Source organism: Thermomyces dupontii (assembly GCF_041956625.1).
Source record: "Thermomyces dupontii strain NRRL 2155 unplaced genomic scaffold VTN31scaffold_8, whole genome shotgun sequence".
Classification (NCBI taxonomy): Eukaryota; Fungi; Ascomycota; class Eurotiomycetes; order Eurotiales; family Trichocomaceae; genus Thermomyces; species Thermomyces dupontii.
Window position 1 is genome coordinate 644,428 of NW_027192314.1, and position 18,484 is coordinate 662,911.

An 18,484-nucleotide genomic window follows, 5' to 3' on the forward strand; every position below is an offset into this window, starting at 1 on the left:
TATAGCGGTGTAACGATGCAAACACTTTGGAAGGAGAGTTGTCGTTCATTAGGATAGTAGTAAGAGACGGAAGGGAAAGAATTTTTTGGTACCTCGTTCCTGAGCACGAGGCCCAGAGGCTACGATTCGGAACTGAACTTGATGGAAGAAAACAGTCGCCGCCGCCACCCACGCGACTGGGCCTCTGGATGTACTTGGACTGGCAACGTCCGTCACAGCATCTTGCCGACCCTCAAATCCGGCTCAATCGCCCGTGCTGAGCAATTTTGAAAAGATCTCATGATGTGTGAGAGATGCCTTTTTGGGAGAGTACCTGCTGGAGCCCCGCAGATCGAGCTGATCAAATTACAGACTATGCTTGATAAGGAAGGTGTGTAAGTAACTTAGTTTTAAAGTAACGAACAAGAAACAGATCGGTCTATGCCTGCCCTCTTGTCAGTCAGTACAGTACAGTACAGTACAGATACTATTTTACAATACATCCCAGGCTCATCATGACAGTAAAAACAAAGACGCAAAAAGAACAGAATCATGTCCGCACTCGCGCCGAGTCTGTTTCGGGCTGCGCACCCGGCGGCGTGAATCCCCATCCAGGCCCCTTGGGACGTCGCCCCTTGCGGTCACCATACTTCTCGTCGAACCGCCGGATCGCGGTCAGCGACGACATGTCCTCACTGATCGACGCGCTGATTTCCTCCATGCCCTTCTCAAAGTGCCGCTTGGACAGTACTCGCCGCTCCGGGAATCGGTACGGCTCGGGCCCCGTGTGCTTCGCGGCCAGTTCGTTCTCCTCCCGCACGCAGGCCAGTGCCGCGGCCACGCACAGGTTCTTCAGATCAGACCCTGAATACAATGGCGTGCGTCGCGCAAGTTCATCCAGGTCGATGGTTGAGTCGAGCTTCTCATCCTTGAGATGGATCTCTAGGATTGCGCGTCGGTCCTTTTCGGTGGGGAGGTCAACCAGCAGCCGCCGGGGAAGACGTCGCAGGACGGCATCGTCCAGGTCAAAGGGACGATTCGTCGCTACCATGATGAACGCCGACATCTCGTTCATCCCGTCCCACTCCCGCAGAAACTGGTTGATTAGTTCGCGATGCGACGTGCGGCTGCTGGCCCCGGTCCGTGAGCAAAAGATCGCGTCCGCCTCGTCGATGAACACCACGCATGGACTCAACTTCTTCGCCAGCGTGAAGATAGCCTTGACGTTCTTCTCGCCCTCGCCGACGTACATGTCGTAGACTTCGGACCCACTGACCTCGAGCACAGTTGCGCCACTGTCTCGCGCCACGGCTTTGGCCAGCAGCGTCTTGCCCGTTCCTGGCGGGCCATAGAGTAGCAGCCCGGGAATCCGATCCGTAGCAAGGACACCGTACGTAAACGCCTCCGGCCTAATCAAGGAGAGGGAAGTCAAAGTCTTGAGTGCTTCCACCGTCTCCGGCGGGACGTGCACGTCTGCGAATGTAGTACGGATACTAGCCGCATCCACCACTCCATTCAAAAGCTTCCGCTCGTGAGCATTGCACGTTTTGCGCAGAGCAGCAAGTCTCTCTTTCCTGCTGGTCTCGGCGCTCAACGGCGAGTTCACAGGGGGTTGCTTCTCCCGGAGCCAATCGTTGCGAATTCGATCCGTTGCTTCGATGAGTTTCATGCCCCGTCGGATGTGATCCATGGTGAGGGTCCCGTTGGACTCCACGCATCCAATTGCCAACGTCGCGACGCGGTGGACATGATTATATCCCCAGTACCCGTCACTCAGGCCAAACTCCTTGATGGCGTCCGCGTCCAACGACCACGAAACGTCGCTTAAAAGAGACGCATCAACAGTGATTGCTTTCTCGTTGATTCTGGTTCGAAGCATGTCCTGGAGATGGCGAATGTTGATCTCCATGGTGCGTCGCTTGCGGTCTGCGCTGAACATTTCCTCCACCTCTTTGGAATTCAAGGCAGGAGTGATGGTTAGCGTTCGGCAGAGCGGATCTTCCACAGTGCCCGTAGAAGAAAACCTTGAAAGCTCTCGATCGGCAGCCGTATCTCGCGCAACCGTCCCCACCATCAAGACCTTGTGCCCGTCTCGCCGTCGCGCCTGGATCGCTTGTTGCACTAGAGCCAGGAATCTGGAGCCCTCCCGACTAGCCTGGATATCTTTGTAGTCCTGGATTTGCACAATCACCGGTTGATCAGATGCGCGGCGCTCTTCCGCCAATCTTCCGGTCGTCTCTTTGGCCTCGTTTGTCGACCGAGCAGGGGTCGGAGACAGTAACTCCGTTATTAGCCGCAGCCATCGATGTTCAGCACGGTTACCCCCTCGACCATTACTTCCCGAGTCACTAACTGGCCCGCTGATCGATGCCACCAGCGACTTCAAGCCAAGCCAGTTGGGTAATTGCAAGTCCCTCGGGCTCTCAACCGCGATGAACCGGGCACTCCCAATGTCGCCACGGGATCGAGGTGAGGAGTCGAAATCACCTTCATCGGCCTCTGCATCATTAGCGACATCTTCGCTTTCCTGGGCCGCGATGCTGCTGGGCGATCTATAGACCTCGTAGCCTAAAGACCGGATTGGCGACGTCATGCCACTGTCTGCCCGATCTTGTTCAGAGCACAGGAAAGCGATATCCTGCGCGTTTAGCGTAATCAGTTTCGCCTTCAATTCCTGGGCCAGCCTCCTGACCACGGAATCGAGGAACAAGATACCATTGTCTCCAGGGTACTGCAACAGCAGATGAGATTTCAAGGTCGCGGGCTCGTTGGCATACTCGGCGGGCGGCAAGACCAGCCCCGCCTTCGCTGAGGCATACAATTCCTCCCAAACTTCCTCACTCAAGGGATATTGGGGTTGCGTGTCGGCCGAACTCGGCACCCCGGAATCATGGCTCCCTTTTCCGCCATCCACCACCTGTCTCTCGGTTGCGCTCTCGGTCGCCGCAGATTGCTGTACGATGGCCACCGGTGAGTTCCGCTGTTCCACCGTAGAACTATCCGAGTACCGAAAGATGTTTCGCTCTCGAAACCATGTCGGAATGGTAGCCGTTGGTTGGGCGAAAGCTGGAGAGGGCTTCCGATTCCTCAAAGCTCTTCGTATTCCGGAACCGTAGGGACCTGTTCGCCCGGCCGAGCGCGGCTTATTTGAGGCGGCCTCCGGCGTTGTTGAAGCCGACTCCGAGTTCTCCGCCTCCGGGGTTGCTTTGTCTTCGGCGGAATCTATGCGGTCTTCGGGAGCGGCATCGTTGGTGACGCCGTCATTGCCGGCGGCGGCATTGGACGTGTCGTGCGGATCTTGGGGCAGGTTCGGCGACCACCGGATGGAGGACTGATGGAATTGACGAGTGGAACGGAGGTACGCTGGGGGATATCGACGGCCGGCAATTATTCGACATGACCTGGCGATGTAGCTTGGTAGGAGCAGCGTGGTATACATTTCCACGACCGGCTTCTTCGGCTCCTACCGATCGATTGACGGTCGTGGTGAGTAGGAGACTTTAATGAAGCCAAGAATGAGTCGGACAGATCATCAGGCCGTGATGTTCGACAGTGTTCAGTGTCCTTCAGAGCTTTTCGGCTTCCTAACTTTCTGGGTCCTGGTGATTAGTCATCGATGAAAATTTGTACTTCCAGATCCGGTTAGTCGAATGGAAAGTTCACGTTTGACTTTAGGGCAGAATAGGGTTGCCCACAACGGCCAAGTCCGCAGTTCCCGCTCCGCCCAGGGCTTCGGGATCAGCTTAAGATAGGGATAGAACATTCTTTCCGCTCATCGGGATTACTGTATTGAAGTAGCTGGAGAGGGCTACGCCGAAGAGTTTTCTCTATGCTACAGTCAATTCCGCTAGTTATTAAAATGAAGATTCTCTGTACAGTAGGTAGTTATCCATGATTGCAGACAATTTGTTATTGTGTCTGTCTTCAAAGTTCTACATACAGCAATGACATACTATGGAATCCTTAGACTCGTCCGAACAATGGAGGATTCTAGAAACGCAAGAGACCAACCGATCAAGCCCTGTGCCGACACTCTGGTTAGCACTCGCCATGCAAATTCTGCGGTCGAGCAGAAGAGCGTCAGAATCCATGGTCAGACAAGGTGTACTGGCAAGTAGCAGACCACCGGGAAAGGGAGGTCCGGATTATCTCATTCAAGGCGAATCAGAGCCATGGAAGAAGGAAAAAGGCTGTCATCTTGCCATGGATATTGGGGCATTCACTTGAAGCATAGTGAAGAGTACTCACCTGGCAATGGAGCACGCTGTATCCAGAATCAATGGCCTGCGACCATTGCACAGAGCCCGGACGCTGCCCCTTCAGCGACTGCTCCCATGTGCATAGACAATCGGAGCAGCTCGCGCAGACGGAGCATCGAGAGATGCTGGATGTTGAAGAAGAAAAATTTTGGCCGGCAACGAACGGCCATTAAAAGCGCCGCAATCACATGATCTCCCAAAGCGGAATGGCGTGCCGGGTGATGCGCGAAAAAACACAGCCAAGCCCAGCGCTGGAGGGAGGGAACGACGGCGTGACGGACGGCAGATTTCCTCGTTGTGAATCCCAGCCTCGAGCCTTGTCTGCGCAGTTCATCGTCCCGGACTCTCGGTCTTTGTTCGATTCTGCTGCCTGACTGCGCTGCCACGAGTCTCGCATACCCAGGCGACCGGTGGTCTTCCCTCAGCCCCTCTCCCCCGACCGCCCCCCGTTCAACTGGGCAGCCTTTCTTCTTCGCCAGACCACCCCCGGCATCGCGACGGCCCCGGTACTTTTTCCCATCTCCTGCGCTCCCCTGCCCCGGCTGCGCAACGCCCCGGCAGATCGCGATCCCCCCTCGGTCTCTCCGCACGCGCGCCTCGATCGATGCCCTTGACCTCCCGTGCCTGTGTCCAACCTCGACCCAGGCCTCGTCGCCTGCCTGCTGTGTCTTGGCGCTAAATTCGTCGCCGTCGCCTTCGCTCTCCAGTCCCCGAACTTCTTTCTCCCACCTCTCCCCCTCCCCCCCCCCCCCCCCGTCGTCTCGCCCTTCTCCCGCCGCCGACCTCCTGTGATCTGGGGCCCGGCGATTCCCCTGGGTCTTCACCATCCTGTCGCCCGGTTCGACACGAGGTCGCACAGCGATGATGATGACTCAGCAATTCCCGGCCCATCAAGGCATCCCCCAGCACGCGGGTCTGCCTCCTGGTCACCCAATGGCGCAGGCTCAGCATCCAAACATTGGCGTGCAGGGCCCTGGCACAGGTATGGTCCAGCAGCTGCATCCTGGCGTGTCCTCCGCCACGGGTCCGCAGGCCACCCAGCCGGGCCCCATGGTCGCGATGCCGCCTGGCGCGACCACTGGCCCCGGCGGCCCGATGCCAAACGCGGCTGCGCATGCGCTGTCGCATCTGAACCCCACCCAGGCCCATCTGCTCCAGCAGCAGCAGTTTGCGAACTGTGAGTCCCCCCGCAATGGAAATGGCCCATAGGACAATGCTAACAGGTCGTCTCCCAATTTCTGTAGTCGCGAATAACCCCCAGATGCTGCACCAACAACAAGTCCTAAGACAACGCCAGCTGATTCTGCAACAGCAGCAGGCCCAGCAAGCGCAGCAAGCAGCACAACATCCGGGCATTCCGGGGTCGCTGCCGGCAGGATCGCAAGGCCTCAATGCGGCCCAAATCGCCGCGATGCAGAACCCGGGAATGCGGCCGATGAACATGCTTCAACTGCACCAGCAAATGCCTCATATGCAGCCGGCGAGCATACAGCAGCAGCAGCAGTTTCTCGCCATGCAACAAGCGCAGCAGCAGGCAGCCCAACAAGCAAGCAATGCCGCCCAGCAGGGTCAACAAACGCCACAGCAACGCACCACAATGCCCCCTTCGACCGCGACTTCCGCGCCGGCGACGGCGCCGACCAGCGGGACACCGTCGCAGCAGCCCCCGAACGCGCCGCCACATTCGGCTCCGCAACAGCAGCCGCAGCAGGGTGCGCAGGGAGGCCCTCAGCCGACGACAAACCCGCCACATCAACCGGCGTCCCAGGCACAACAGTCGCAGCCGCAGATGCCGACAAGTCAACCGCCGTCGTCACAGGCGCAAACGCAGCCGCCCGCGAGTCAGCCGCAGGCTACCGGATTGACCCAGCCGCAGCTGCAGCATCTACACCATCAGCAGCAATTCCTTTTCGCCCAGCAACAACAAGCAATGGCCCGACAATCAGCGAGCAGGGCGCTCCTGAATCACTTTTTCGAGACGCTAGCCAACAGTCCAGTAAGTCAATTGGTGGGTAGCGACATTGGGGAGGATGTTGCTGATCAGTTTTGTAGAGCGACGCAGATCTCCCCTATTGGCAACAGTTTGTAGATCGCTTCTACAACACGCATGGCATGATGCCCGGCGTCGGCGTACTTCGCCAGGCGGTTCTTACCTCGACATCCGGGACGAAGTCCTTCGAAGTGGCCACGTCCATCCTCCCACGCTACTACTACACTCTCTACAATACTGGGATCAAGAAGATTCAGACCTTCATCGACAATCAAGGAATCCGTGAGAGCCTGTTGCCGAACGGAAATAGGGTCTTGGATTGTCCCCGGGCAACAACGATATACTGGTTTACGAATGAGTGCCAGGTACGTGGGTCCCCAAATCCAGAGCGCTGACGCATCCGGCTGACTCAATGATAGCTATTTGTGACGGGAGGTGTAAGGGCCATTATCAACAACGAATTGAGATTTGATGTCATCGACCTGTCGGTTTCGAGCTTCAGGGAATATGTTCCTCGCAGCTTATTACTGCCGTCGGAGGCCACAGACCCCAAACAAAGTCCGAGACTGTCCAAGACCGCCAACAAGCGTGCACAGCAAAAGATGCCGACGACGGCCGGAGCAGGGATTCCCGAGTCATTGATTAATGAGAACGGCATCCCGCCCGGAGTCCAGGGTTTCTTGGAGATAGCGGAAACGCTGTCGCAGATGTCGATGGTATTTAGCTATGCATTGGCCAACCAGGAACTCAGTCCGATGGACGCCCTGAACAAGGTGACGGTACAGATGGCCGCGGCATCGGCCGGCATGAACTCAGCAATGCAACAGATACCGGCACAGCGGGCTGCCAACGTCAACGGGCCGACTCAATTTGCATCGCCGTCGACTGTGAACATGGCTTTACCGGGTGTGCAAGGGTCTCCGCATCCGGCCAATTCTGCGCATCCCAGTCCTGCTCCGAGTCAGCTCGCGGGCCCCGGAATGATGATTCCCGGCAACCAGGCCGCACTCGGCAGCAATGGGAATCAAGTACCTAGCGGGAATGCGAGCCCCAATGTTCCCCAGAAGCGCCGTCGGGCCAGCACGGTCAAGGCGGAAGGGGACGAAGGCAGCGGTGGTGTGGAAGCGAACGGGACAGCCGGGCCGGCTGGTGCAGCGAAAGTCAAGGCGAGTCCTCGCGTTGGCGGCAAGCGGCAAAAGGGCACTGCCTCATGATGTACAAATTTTTCGGAAGAGCGGGCTTTCGGGGAGAATCCTTTGTTGGCGTTCGAGCATATCGGCGTCTTGGGAAGTATTGTTTGGGAGTTATGTCGGGCTATTGCTCTTTTTTTTTTTTTTTTTTCTTTTCGGTTTCATCTCTCGTCGGTCGTCTCGCATTGCTTCTCGCGTGACATCTAGCATGGCATCCGTTGTTGCTGTCATCCTGTTGTGTCTTGGGATTTTGGGTTGAATCGCTCCCGTTCCGCTCCGTCTCAAGGCCAACCCAGTGTGCTGCATCTGGCCGGCCGGTGACTTCGATTTCCTTGGCGCCGAAGGAATCCTCACGTCCGGCCGGCTGTTTGGTTCGGGCATCGCTGCATGAGCTATTTCGCAGCGACATGTTTTCATAATTCAATGTGTTGATACGTTTTATTGATCTGCCAGGATGGGTTGATGAGTTTGACTGATTGAGCCTCGATGCTCGTTGTTTGAATATTCGGCTCCCGTTTGTGTTTGTGCGGTCTACGGCGTTGGGTGCGTTTTGCTTCAAAGAGGTGTTTTGATTTTTCTTTCTCCTTATATCCCTGCTGCTTGATCTCCATCTCATGTCGTTCAGTGTTGCTCAGAGAGCTCCCTGTTAATGATGACTGGTTGATGCCTGATAGCCATTTTTGTAAGCTTTTGCTGCGTAGTAACTATATGGTCTTGCGGCCATTCAGAGCCATTCAGACATTGGGCATTACTTCCAGACCAAGGCAACCCTGCAATAGCAAGACAGGTATCTCTACAGTTTCATCCTAGTCCTCGAACTAAATCATCAACTCAACATGTATTCAACTCTAGATGATCGAACCGGCCATCCTAAAGCACTACCCAGACCCATGCTTCATGACATCGTAAATACTAACGAAATCAAACAGGTAGTTACTGATTGTTGTTGTTGTTGAAAACCTCCTCCACCGGCCGCGCCTTTCGCGGAAACACCCGTTTATACAGACTAATCCCGATGGTATCCTGTGGATGGATGCGCCCGTCGAATGTCGCCTTGAAGTAGCCGTGCGTGCCCAGACTCTCCTTGATGTACCCGCTGCGGCCATGCTTGGTCCACAGCGGCAGCGCCTTAAACCAGTTGACATCCTCGGCGTTGAAGAACATGTACCGCACCGTCACGACGCGCTTGTGGATCTTGAACGGGTGGCCGGTCAGGATGACCCGCTTGGCGACGACGCGGGCGGGGTCGGCCGCGACGACCGTACCGGTTGCGACGAGGTCGAGCGCTTCCCCGTTGTCCTCTGATGAATCCATGGCATCCGCCCCGTTCTCTTCTTCGTGGTCGTCGTCGAGTTTCTGGTTCCTTCGCCGGAACACCAGTACTGGAACCGCGCCCCATGTTACCGGCCCGATGTACGAGGCGATCGCGCTGCGCCCCGGGTGCAGGAAGCGGTCGAACTTGTGCACGTTGTTGGGGGTGTTGCCCGCCGCGGAAAAGATCGGGTTGACGACGAGGCGACGCGGCCCGCATTGGAAGATAAGCTCGTCCTTGGACTTGATCGGGCGCTCTGCCGAAGAGCTCAGCGTCACGTTGATGTTGACCACCGAGTGCTTGTGCTCGTGGCGCAGCAAGGAGAAGAGCGCCACGGGTGAGGGCGCCTTCCGGAGTGAGGCGGGCACCGCGCGCAGATGCACGCTGACGCGCACGCCCGGGTTCACGCCGCCGACCAGCGCCTCGCGGATCACTTTGTTGCGTGTTGCCCGGTAGTCGGCGAACTGCAGGAGCCGCCGCCAATCCTCCGGTTCGTATGGCCGGTCCTCCGATGTCTCCCACCGGCTGGTCCGCAAGCTCTTGAGGCCGCGGTACTTGGCCAGTCGCTCCCGCGCCAGCACGTTCGGGTGCAGCTCGATCTCGTCGGGGAATTCCAGGTCCTCTTTTTCTTCCTTGCGTCGGCTGGCTCGGTATGCTTCCAGCTCTGCGCGCTCGTCCGCGTCCTCGAGTGACCGGTCCTGGAACGCTTCCGATTGTGGGTATTCGGACGGCCCGGCCTCGGTCATGGCGTCTTGATTGTTCTCTGGGAAGACCCCGTCTTCGGGTCGGCCGTCCTCGGCATCCTCCATCTGGACGTCTTCCACGTCGTGCTGAAGGTCGACCATGTCCGAGCCCGAATCGGAGTCGTCCTCCAGATACCAGGCGGATTGATATGCTGAGGTTCCCCGCGGTACCCGCTTCGCTCTTGGAATCTCCTCCTCCGATTCATTATCCGAGAAATAGTGATGGTCGTCAAGAAGCACGCCTTTTCGCTCCGTCGGCTCAGGCATGTCGTCCTCCATGTCGATTTCCTCCGGCGCAACGGTTGCCATGTCATCGCAGTCCGCGGTCGGTTGGTCGAGCACTTGGGGACCGTCCGTGTCGTCGACCGCCATGGCATTTTCCTTTTTCCCTCGGCCACTGGGCAGCGGCGCGGCCGTGATGGAGTTCACCTGGAAGTCACCCCAGCCGGGAATGTGGACGATCCGATCCGCCTTGAGACCCTTGCCTCGCACGACGCCCGTCACGACCACGTCGTCCACCACCTCGTCCGCCGTGTCGGGCCATGACACGTTCTCGATCAGCATCCAGCTCCGATCATCTCGCCAATGGATGCCCTTGGGCGTGGCTGTGCACAACGTCCGCACCGCGTTCGAGCATTCTTGTCTTGAGTCGACTGACAGCACTCTCTCGACTGTGGGGAAGAAATGGGTAATGAAAGACTTCAATGACGAGATGACTTGTGGCCGCTTCTTAGGAGGCTCGATCTGGTTCAGCCCTTGGGCCATGACAAGAACGTTCGAAATGCCCTGGCCCTCGATCGAGCGCAAAATGTTCTCTCCTTCCTCCTCAACCTCGACGCTCGTCGGCAAGACTAGAATTACAAAATCGGCAACCCGGCACACGTCCAGCGCATTGATCAGCTCGTACTTGGCGGGCATGAACATGAGGTTCTGCTTGAACCGATCAATGCGCACGCGGGTCATGCTATCGCCGGATATACTGCCCGAGACATCGCTGGGCACATCGACGCTCTCGTTCAGCGCGCGGATCACGGCAGCAACGTCGATTGATTCGGCGAGGGGCACGATAGCCGTCTGGCGAGGAGCGCCATTCTGCCCCGAAAATATACTAATCGTTTGAGCTCGCTCCTGTTGTTTCTGTAGGAGCCTCTGGCGGGCTTGGTTCTTGCGATCTAGCTTCGACATGACAACTTGATGGGGTGTTCGGCGAACGCCCTTTTCACGCTCAGCCTTGCCTACAAAAACGTGCGTGATCAGTTCAAGTTCTATTGATAATGAGCGCAACTCACATACCCTTTTCTCGGGCCTTGATGGCACCCTTGCTGGCATGTCTGCTCTTGAACGGCTTGTGCGTGACCTTGGTGGTCGGCCGATGATGGTGCTGCACGATGGGCGCCATGGCGGCGCCGTCTGAGTGTTTGAACCTGAACGGGAGAGAAGCCAGGCTGATAGACGGTATGAATCACGAAATCGGGCTCAAGAGAAGTGTGATTGACTATCTTGATCTCTCGTCCGCTTGTCGAGTCAATCAGCAAAAATTATTTTATTTTTTTTAGGGTTGGGTGTGTCGCTGAGTCGCTGACCCGCTGTGGGGTGTGATTGCAAAAAAGCTTTCAAAATTCGCTGAAACTTCTCAAATTTGAAACTTTATGATTTGTACATCTTTAACTTCTTTCGGAAAGTATCGTAGAATCACGGGCCAATCTTGAGCCGAGGCTTGGATGTTACGTAATCTTCCGTCCAGCCGAGGTATGACGGGAGATGCTCTGATCAGATGAAGCAGAGTATTAAAGCCTTCATATGGCTCCGGCCAGTTCTCCGGCTCCTTACCCTACTTATGAGCACTAAGATTGCCTTCTTTGCCTCGATATTCCTGTATTTGCAGTATACTTTTAGCGATTAGCCGAGGGGATGTTCCTGGCTTCTGCTAGAAGCCGTCTGATTTCCGCCGCAGGACGCGCTTCCCCGCGATTTGGCATTCCCTCGCCGGTATGGGCGATTGAACTACAATAGTCATGAGAGCACCGGACTCACAGATTGCCAGATTCTCAGCATGGCGTCTCAACGCAGAAAGCAATCCTCCGTCCCAGAAGGTATGACGCCAGGGTCAGCCCGGAGACATAAACACGGCGTACTAAGTAAGCTTCGGCGAAATCTAGGGTACAAGGAGGACCTCTCCAAAGGTCGCATGCTGCGGTTTGAAGACTCGCTGCCCCGTCTTCCCGTGCCCTCCCTGGAGGAGACCGGCCGGAGATACCTGAAATCCGTGCGTCCCCTGCTGACGCCCGAGGAGTACGAGCGAACCTCCAAGGCGGTGCACGAGTTCATCAAGCCGGGCGGGGAAGGCGAGCCGCTGCAGAAGAGACTGCTGGAGCGCCGCAATGATCCCAACATCAAGAATTGGCTGACCGAGTGGTGGAACCATACGGCGTACCTGGGGTACCGCGACCCCGTTGTTCCGTATGTGTCGTATTTCTACTCGTACCGCGATGACCGCAAGCGCCGCAACCCTGCTGCGCGGGCGGCGTCCATCACCACCGCGGTTCTCGATTTCAAGCGGCAGGTCGACGATCGCTCCCTGGAACCCGAGTACCTGCGCAAGTTGCCCATGGCCATGAGCTCGTACCAGTACATGTTCAACTGCTGCCGGATTCCTCGAGAAGGGGCGGATTATGTCGAGACCTATCCGCCGCAGGAGAACCAGCATATCACGGTTGTCCGGAAGAATCAGTTCTTCAAGCTGCCAGTGGTGGTGGACGGACAGCAGCTCACAACAGCCGAACTGCAGAAGCAGTTTGAACGCATCTACAAGCTCGCGGAACACCCAGTCACGCCGGTGGGGGTGTTGACCGCGGCAAACCGAGACCACTGGGCGGCGGCGCGCAAGAAGCTGCTTGAGGCCAGCCCGGTGAACGCGCAGGCCTTGCGGGACATTGAATCGTCGGGTTTCCTGATCTGCCTCGATGACGCGGCCCCGGTGACACTGGAAGAGCGGGCTCACCAGTACTGGCATGGCGACGGATGCAACCGGTGGTTCGACAAGCCTCTGCAGTTCATCATCAACGACAACGGCACTGCAGGCTTCATGGGCGAGCACAGCATGATGGACGGCACGCCCACGCACCGGATCAACGACTACGTGAACAAGATGATCTTTGGCAACAAGCTGGACTTTGACAACCCGACGGTGTGGTCGACGCTGACGGAGCCGACGGTGATCCGGTTCGAGATCAACGCGGAGATCGAGAAAGCAATCAACGAGGCGCTGACCGAGCATCGGAACCACATTGCGCAGCACGAGCTGCGCGTGCAGGCGTTCCAGGGCTACGGCAAGGGACTGATCAAGAAGTTCAAGTGCAGCCCGGACGCCTACGTGCAGATGCTGATCCAGCTGGCATACTACAAGATGTACGGCGTCAACCGGCCGACGTACGAGTCGGCCACGACGCGCAAGTACCAGGAGGGTCGCACGGAAACGACACGGACCGTCTCCGAGGAGAGCGTGGCGTTCTGCCGCGCGCATGAAGACCCCAACGTGCCGCGCGAGGAGGTCGTCCGGCTGTTCCGCAAGGCGCTCGCCGCGCACACCCAGTACACCCTGGACGCCAGCGACGGCTACGGCGTCGACCGCCATTTGTTCGGTCTGAAGAAGTTGCTGCGTGAGGGTGAGCCGGTCCCCGCGATCTACCGCGACCCGGCCTACTCGTACAGCTCGTCGTGGTTCCTGTCCACGTCGCAGCTGAGCTCGGAGTACTTTAACGGGTACGGCTGGAGCCAGGTGATTGACCAGGGGTATGGAATTGCGTACATGATCAACGAGGACAGGTATATATTCCCCCCCTTCCCTTTTTTTTTTCATCCATTTCCTTTCAATCGATTTTCCATTCTGCTAACATGAAAATGTACAGCCTGAACTTCAACATCGTCTGCAAACGTCTCGGCGCGGATCGGATGAGCTTCTATCTCAACCAGGCGGCGATGGAGGTGCGGGATCTGCTGATGCCGGATCTGTTGGCCGAGCAGGAAAAGGCCAAGCTATGATGTCAGACTGTGATGTTTTTTTGTCTTATTGTATGTATATACTCCGTACATTGTGAATCAAAAACAAAGGTCATTTCCATGCATCCTGGTTCAATAGTCGCTCTCTCTCTATGATTAACTGTTGATTAGCCTAGGAAACCACGACAAAGGCAACGCACAGTAGCGACAATACAATGACCCTGAAAAAAAATGCCCGAACCGAACCGACCCGAACCACACCCTAAGAGCGGAAAAAGTACACACTGACAAACTAAAAAGAAAGAAAACATAAGCAAAGCTTTATGTCTTGTCTTCCGTTTCCGCCGGTGTTGCCATACTACTACTTGGCCCGGACTCGTTCTGCGCCGTTGCTGACTGCTGTTGTTGTTGTTGTTGCTGCTGCGAGTCCGATTCCGATTGATTAGTAGCGCCCTGCTGGGATTGAAACTGGGCTTGTGCTGCAGATAACTCGGACAGCTGTCGCTCCAGTTCCCGCACGCGCATGCGCAGCATCTGGTTCTCGCGCGCGAGCATCGCCGCCTCGGCCTGGTAGTGGTGGTGGTGGTGATGGTAAGACTGGGATTGGGGCGCCGCGGAGGAGTCGCCCAGCATGGACCATTCGGAGCCGACGCTCGCCTGCGCCGGGTCCAGACTCGGCGATGCTGCGAGGCTGGAGTTGCGCGAGCTGCGGTGGGGCACCGGGCGGATCGGGATCGGCGGGATCGAAGACGAGGATGGTGGTGCGCGTTCGGAGCTGGGTGTGGTGGCGGGGTCCTCGACGGCGCTAGTAGACTGTTGCTGCTGCTGCTGCTGGTGTTGTTGCTGCTGGAGCTGCTGAAGTTGCGCCTGCTGCTGTCGAATTAAATGGAGAAGACGGTTCTGTATACAAAGCATTGTTAGTAAAATCCGCCGGTGCGGCTAGTCCTAAGATACATACCACTTGTGCTTCTTGCTCCTGCTCCAGCTCCTGGTGTAGCTCGCCCAACGACATCGCACGGTGGTGATGCGGGTCACCCGTGCCGACGATCGAGCTTCCGCCCAGACTGCTCGGGCTCGCCGTGCGGAACGACGACGCCGACGGCGGCTCCGTATCCCCCACGTTCAGATACCCTCCGATCCCAGACCGTCGTCGACTCTCAGAGATCGACAGCCGATTACTCCGCGGCGAGCTGCGCCGGCTCATCGACGAGCGATGCGAGAGGTCCCCGCCGCCGCTGCTGTTCGTTGCCATGGGGCCCACGCTCGGTGACTGCGGTACGGACTGATCCCCCACGTTCCCGTTGCCGCTGTTCGAGTACGACCAGTTGCGAAGTTGGCGCGGCGACGCCGACGTCGAGCGGGACGGCGGGAGGGAATTTATGTCCGGCGACATGCTTCGCTTCCGCAGAATGCGATGTGTGGACTCATCGGGGTCGGATGTTTGTAGTATTGTCAAGTCCTCCATCCTTTGTTCAACGCCATCGATTCGATGAATGAGGCTCCGCGGGGTTGTCACGTGATACTGCGTCATCGCCTGATAGGTCGGCAAATTGGCACAGGATCCAAAGTGGAAGAATAAAGGGCATTGCTTGAGCTACATACTAGCCATTACGACGGCACGCCCTCGTATTCCCAGCCCTCAATAACCCGCTTACGTCTCCGGGAGGTCCGCCTGTTGGCATTGCACTTGACAAATAGCGTCAGCGCGGTGATGAGAAGGATCACAATGGCCGCTATCGTGGGCACCAGAATGGTCTTGCGCCGGACATCTGCGGCGTCCGCGGTGTAGACACACGTCCCATTGACACCGCCTAGGACCCAGCAGTACTGCACGTCGAGCGAGTTGAGGTTGAGCCAGAGGAACCTCTCTTCTTCGCCCAGCGCAGTCTGCGCAGCTTGGTAGAGATAAGAGTTATCCAGCCCCGTGCGCGGAACGTCGAAAAAAGTCCCGCTGGAACAGAGATCGACGGCGTCGGGGAATGCGCTCCGGTCGCCGGAAATCAGCCACGAGTACGGGGATCCGTCAACCCGACAGGCGGCGCGGTACTCGTCAGAGCAATTGCCGGCTCGCCAGTGACCAGTCGAGTTGATGTCCATGACGGCGCAGCGGAATAGCCGGTTGGGATCGAGGATCGAGCCCGCATCCGGAAGGACACTAAGATTCTGCGGCTCCCCCAGCGCCCACGACCATGCCGACGACATGGACAGGTTCCGATACGGATCCACGTCCACATCTGCACTTTTCCCATTCAGGGTCACGTTAATCACGGGCGAGATGCCGCAGGCGCTAGCGTTGCGCAGCAGGAGAGAAGTCTCGTAGCTGAGCGTCAGGTTCGTGACCAAATCGGTCTCGGCCCACGACGCGTTGACCGGGCCAATGTCCGTCTTGTCGGGGTCGAAGAAGCATGCTGACTCCAGGCCGCTGCCATTCGAGGTCACTGTGGTACTGATGTGATTGGTGATGTCTTTTCTGGAGAAAATCACGTCGCGGTCGGCGGCAAAGTCATACCCCTGCATTTGCGAATCAACTGTACCCCAACCCAGCAGTAACCTCCAGTTCCCGCGGTTGACAAAGTACGCCTCGCATGGCCACCCATCCGGTGTCGTGTGAAATCCTTGGTCGTTTTTCTCTACGGTAAAGAAGCCGTTCATCGGATGCGTCAAGCTTGTTGTATCTTCAAACCACGATTCGTTCAGGTTGCTGCGATCGCGGCGCAGGTCCGCCGGCGTATATATGAACGGACTCAATCTCTGTCGAAACAATGTGCCCAGAAGAGAACCACCAGAGGGGAGCTCCTGTGAAGAAAGTGGTTCCGGCGGCTGATTTGGCGCGTAGGGATCCCGTGCGGCATGAATGTTAAGTATGATGTACTGCATTTGTCTCTCCATAGCCTCCTCGGTTTCGTGGAAATACTCGCGTAGCAAGTTGATGATTGTGCCCAGATGAAACCTGTCATCGCACGAATACGGGCCCAGATTATGCTGCGTGTTCTCCGACTCTGACGAGTCCCTGGATGGCAGCGTGACCGGGCACAGCTGCCATCGTCGCGTCTGGTGCGACCAGTACACATCGATGATGATCCGGCGGTAGCCAATTGTCAAGAGGTTCGACAGGCACAGGGAGCCATCAACGCCATTGTAGGAGTTGTCTCCGAAACAGGCTGCCGTCAGGGAGATGGTCGGATTGGTGACAAAGTTGATGGGTACCTGGGCCGCGACATCGCGCTGGCTCTGCGCACATTAGCAGACTGTAATGCATCTTAGTAGGCCTTTGGCGACGTACCAGGAGAACCACCCAGAAGGAATCATTGAGGAGCGAAGTATCCTGGGTATAGGTGCCAGACATGGCGGAGGGAATTGTTCATCGCGCGCATCAGCGTTTCTTGTAGAAAGGGGTATTTGGGCCCGGCTGGCCGGGACATTGCGGTCCGGCGTGTCGCCTTAATGAGCAGAAGGATTTACCGAGTGACAAGCAGGAAATCTTGCTCTGTAGGAGAGACGTCCCCGTTCTGGTACTCCGTACACTGCGAGCATCGAGCGATGAACCGAGGAGCGGGCACGATCAGCCACTTTTCCCTTTTAGGAAACCCGCGTAGGAAACAACTGGCCTTTTGGACGTCATCAGCTCTCCTTTTCCCATAACATCTTCTGCTTTTCTGTGCTTCTCCCGGAACAACCCGTCTCTTTTTCACCAACAGAGAAACCATGGCCGCTCCCCCGGGGATGACGCCGCAGCAACTCGCGGCCCTGCAGCAACACATGCAGCAGCAGATCGCCGCCGAAGCCGCAAAGCGAGGCATGACGGTCGAAGAGTTCAGCAAGATGCAGCGGGAGCAGCTCAATGCGGAGGCGGCCAAAGCGGGCATGACACCGGAGCAATATGTCAATCAGTTGCGGATGCGCGCTCTGCAGCAACGAGCAGCAATGCAGCAGCAACAGCAACAGCAACAACAACAAGGACAAGGTCAGGCTCAGGGTCAAGGGCAAGGGCAAGGACAACAAGGGCAAGGGCAGCCGCAGGTGCAACAGATTCAGCAGCAGGTGTCCGTCAATCCGAACGCCCCGCCGAATCCCAAGGCGATCGCGCTGGCCAAGTGGTTGCGGTCGCAGAATCTGAAGGCGCGCACATGTATTCTCGATGGTCAACGGAGGGAAATGTTCAAGGGTAATGCTCTTCTTCCTTTTGCATGACACATTTATCACTGACATCAACGTCTAGTTAAACGGGCCATCCGTGCGCTTGAATCGCCCGAGTACCAAAAAGCCGCGGCGAAGAATAAGCTCCTCCCGCCGGTGACGGACCGCGCCTCCGCGGAGAACGCCTTCAAGCTCCTCCCGCTTTCGTTCCTCGCTCTGCGCGTCTCCAAGGTCAGCTCCAACTATAACAAGGGCAAGCGGGTCAAGGGCCTCTGGACCGTCAAGGTCGAGCAGCACCAGGACACCGACCCGATGACGCACTACGTCTGGCTCTACGAAGGTCCGCAATGGAAGCAAAAGGCGCTGGCCGCCGCGTTTGTGGCGGGCATCTTCGCCATCGTCCTCTTCCCACTGTGGCCTGTCATGCTGCGGCAGGGCGTCTGGTACCTCAGCGTGGGCATGTTGGGGTTGCTGGGTCTATTCTTCGCCCTGGCAATCTTCCGGTTAATTCTCTTCTGCGTCACGGTTTTTGCGGTGCCGCCCGGTATCTGGCTGTTCCCGAACCTCTTCGAGGACGTGGGCTTTGTCGACAGTTTCAAGCCTCTTTGGGCGTGGAACGAAGTGAGCTTATCATCCCTTTTTCGAACCATCCCAAAATGTGCTCTAACATGCGCTCTAGAAGAAGAAGAAAAAGTCAAAGAAAGGCAAAACCACGGCCTCGCCATCCCAGGAGGACGGCGCTGCTTCCACAACAGCAGCAACAACCACCTCTTCCGAAACAAAGCCCAGCTCCTCCAGCGGGACAGCATCGAAACGCAATCTGGCCGCCAGCGTCGAAGATGCCGAAGAAGATTAATAGTGTAGCTTTGAATCTA

The 18,484-nt window shown here is 57.1% G+C and overlaps 8 protein-coding genes across 8 annotated transcripts; 3 read left to right on the forward strand and 5 right to left on the reverse strand.

Annotated features, from left to right (window-relative positions):
* Positions 1-529: 529 nt before the first annotated feature.
* Positions 530-3,418, reverse strand: VTN31DRAFT_7021 (uncharacterized protein; the record flags this gene model as incomplete). Its single annotated transcript, XM_069407697.1, has 1 exon — positions 530-3,418. The coding sequence occupies one exon, from the start codon at positions 3,416-3,418 to the stop codon at positions 530-532; it is 2,889 nt and encodes a 962-aa protein (XP_069258324.1).
* Positions 3,419-5,099: 1,681 nt separating this feature from the next.
* Positions 5,100-7,442, forward strand: VTN31DRAFT_7022 (uncharacterized protein; the record flags this gene model as incomplete). Its single annotated transcript, XM_069407698.1, has 4 exons — positions 5,100-5,415; positions 5,483-6,234; positions 6,291-6,593; positions 6,648-7,442. The coding sequence occupies 4 exons, from the start codon at positions 5,100-5,102 to the stop codon at positions 7,440-7,442; spliced, it is 2,166 nt and encodes a 721-aa protein (XP_069258325.1).
* A 100-nt stretch (positions 7,443-7,542) lies between these two features.
* Positions 7,543-8,034, reverse strand: VTN31DRAFT_7023 (uncharacterized protein; the record flags this gene model as incomplete). Its single annotated transcript, XM_069407699.1, has 1 exon — positions 7,543-8,034. One exon carries the CDS (start codon positions 8,032-8,034, stop codon positions 7,543-7,545), a length of 492 nt encoding a protein of 163 aa, XP_069258326.1.
* A 317-nt stretch (positions 8,035-8,351) lies between these two features.
* On the reverse strand, positions 8,352-10,872 carry VTN31DRAFT_7024 (uncharacterized protein; the record flags this gene model as incomplete). Its single annotated transcript, XM_069407700.1, has 2 exons — positions 8,352-10,708; positions 10,767-10,872. The coding sequence occupies 2 exons, from the start codon at positions 10,870-10,872 to the stop codon at positions 8,352-8,354; spliced, it is 2,463 nt and encodes an 820-aa protein (XP_069258327.1).
* A 512-nt stretch (positions 10,873-11,384) lies between these two features.
* Positions 11,385-13,514, forward strand: VTN31DRAFT_7025 (uncharacterized protein; the record flags this gene model as incomplete). Its single annotated transcript, XM_069407701.1, has 4 exons — positions 11,385-11,462; positions 11,518-11,566; positions 11,633-13,298; positions 13,382-13,514. 4 exons carry the CDS (start codon positions 11,385-11,387, stop codon positions 13,512-13,514), a joined length of 1,926 nt encoding a protein of 641 aa, XP_069258328.1.
* A 279-nt stretch (positions 13,515-13,793) lies between these two features.
* On the reverse strand, positions 13,794-14,937 carry VTN31DRAFT_7026 (uncharacterized protein; the record flags this gene model as incomplete). Its single annotated transcript, XM_069407702.1, has 2 exons — positions 13,794-14,372; positions 14,431-14,937. The coding sequence occupies 2 exons, from the start codon at positions 14,935-14,937 to the stop codon at positions 13,794-13,796; spliced, it is 1,086 nt and encodes a 361-aa protein (XP_069258329.1).
* A 143-nt stretch (positions 14,938-15,080) lies between these two features.
* On the reverse strand, positions 15,081-16,818 carry VTN31DRAFT_7027 (uncharacterized protein; the record flags this gene model as incomplete). The annotated part of the gene is made up of 2 exons (XM_069407703.1): positions 15,081-16,703; positions 16,756-16,818. The coding sequence occupies 2 exons, from the start codon at positions 16,816-16,818 to the stop codon at positions 15,081-15,083; spliced, it is 1,686 nt and encodes a 561-aa protein (XP_069258330.1).
* Positions 16,819-17,177: 359 nt separating this feature from the next.
* On the forward strand, positions 17,178-18,465 carry VTN31DRAFT_7028 (uncharacterized protein; the record flags this gene model as incomplete). Its single annotated transcript, XM_069407704.1, has 3 exons — positions 17,178-17,637; positions 17,692-18,230; positions 18,289-18,465. 3 exons carry the CDS (start codon positions 17,178-17,180, stop codon positions 18,463-18,465), a joined length of 1,176 nt encoding a protein of 391 aa, XP_069258331.1.
* Between the last annotated feature and the right edge of the window lie 19 nt (positions 18,466-18,484).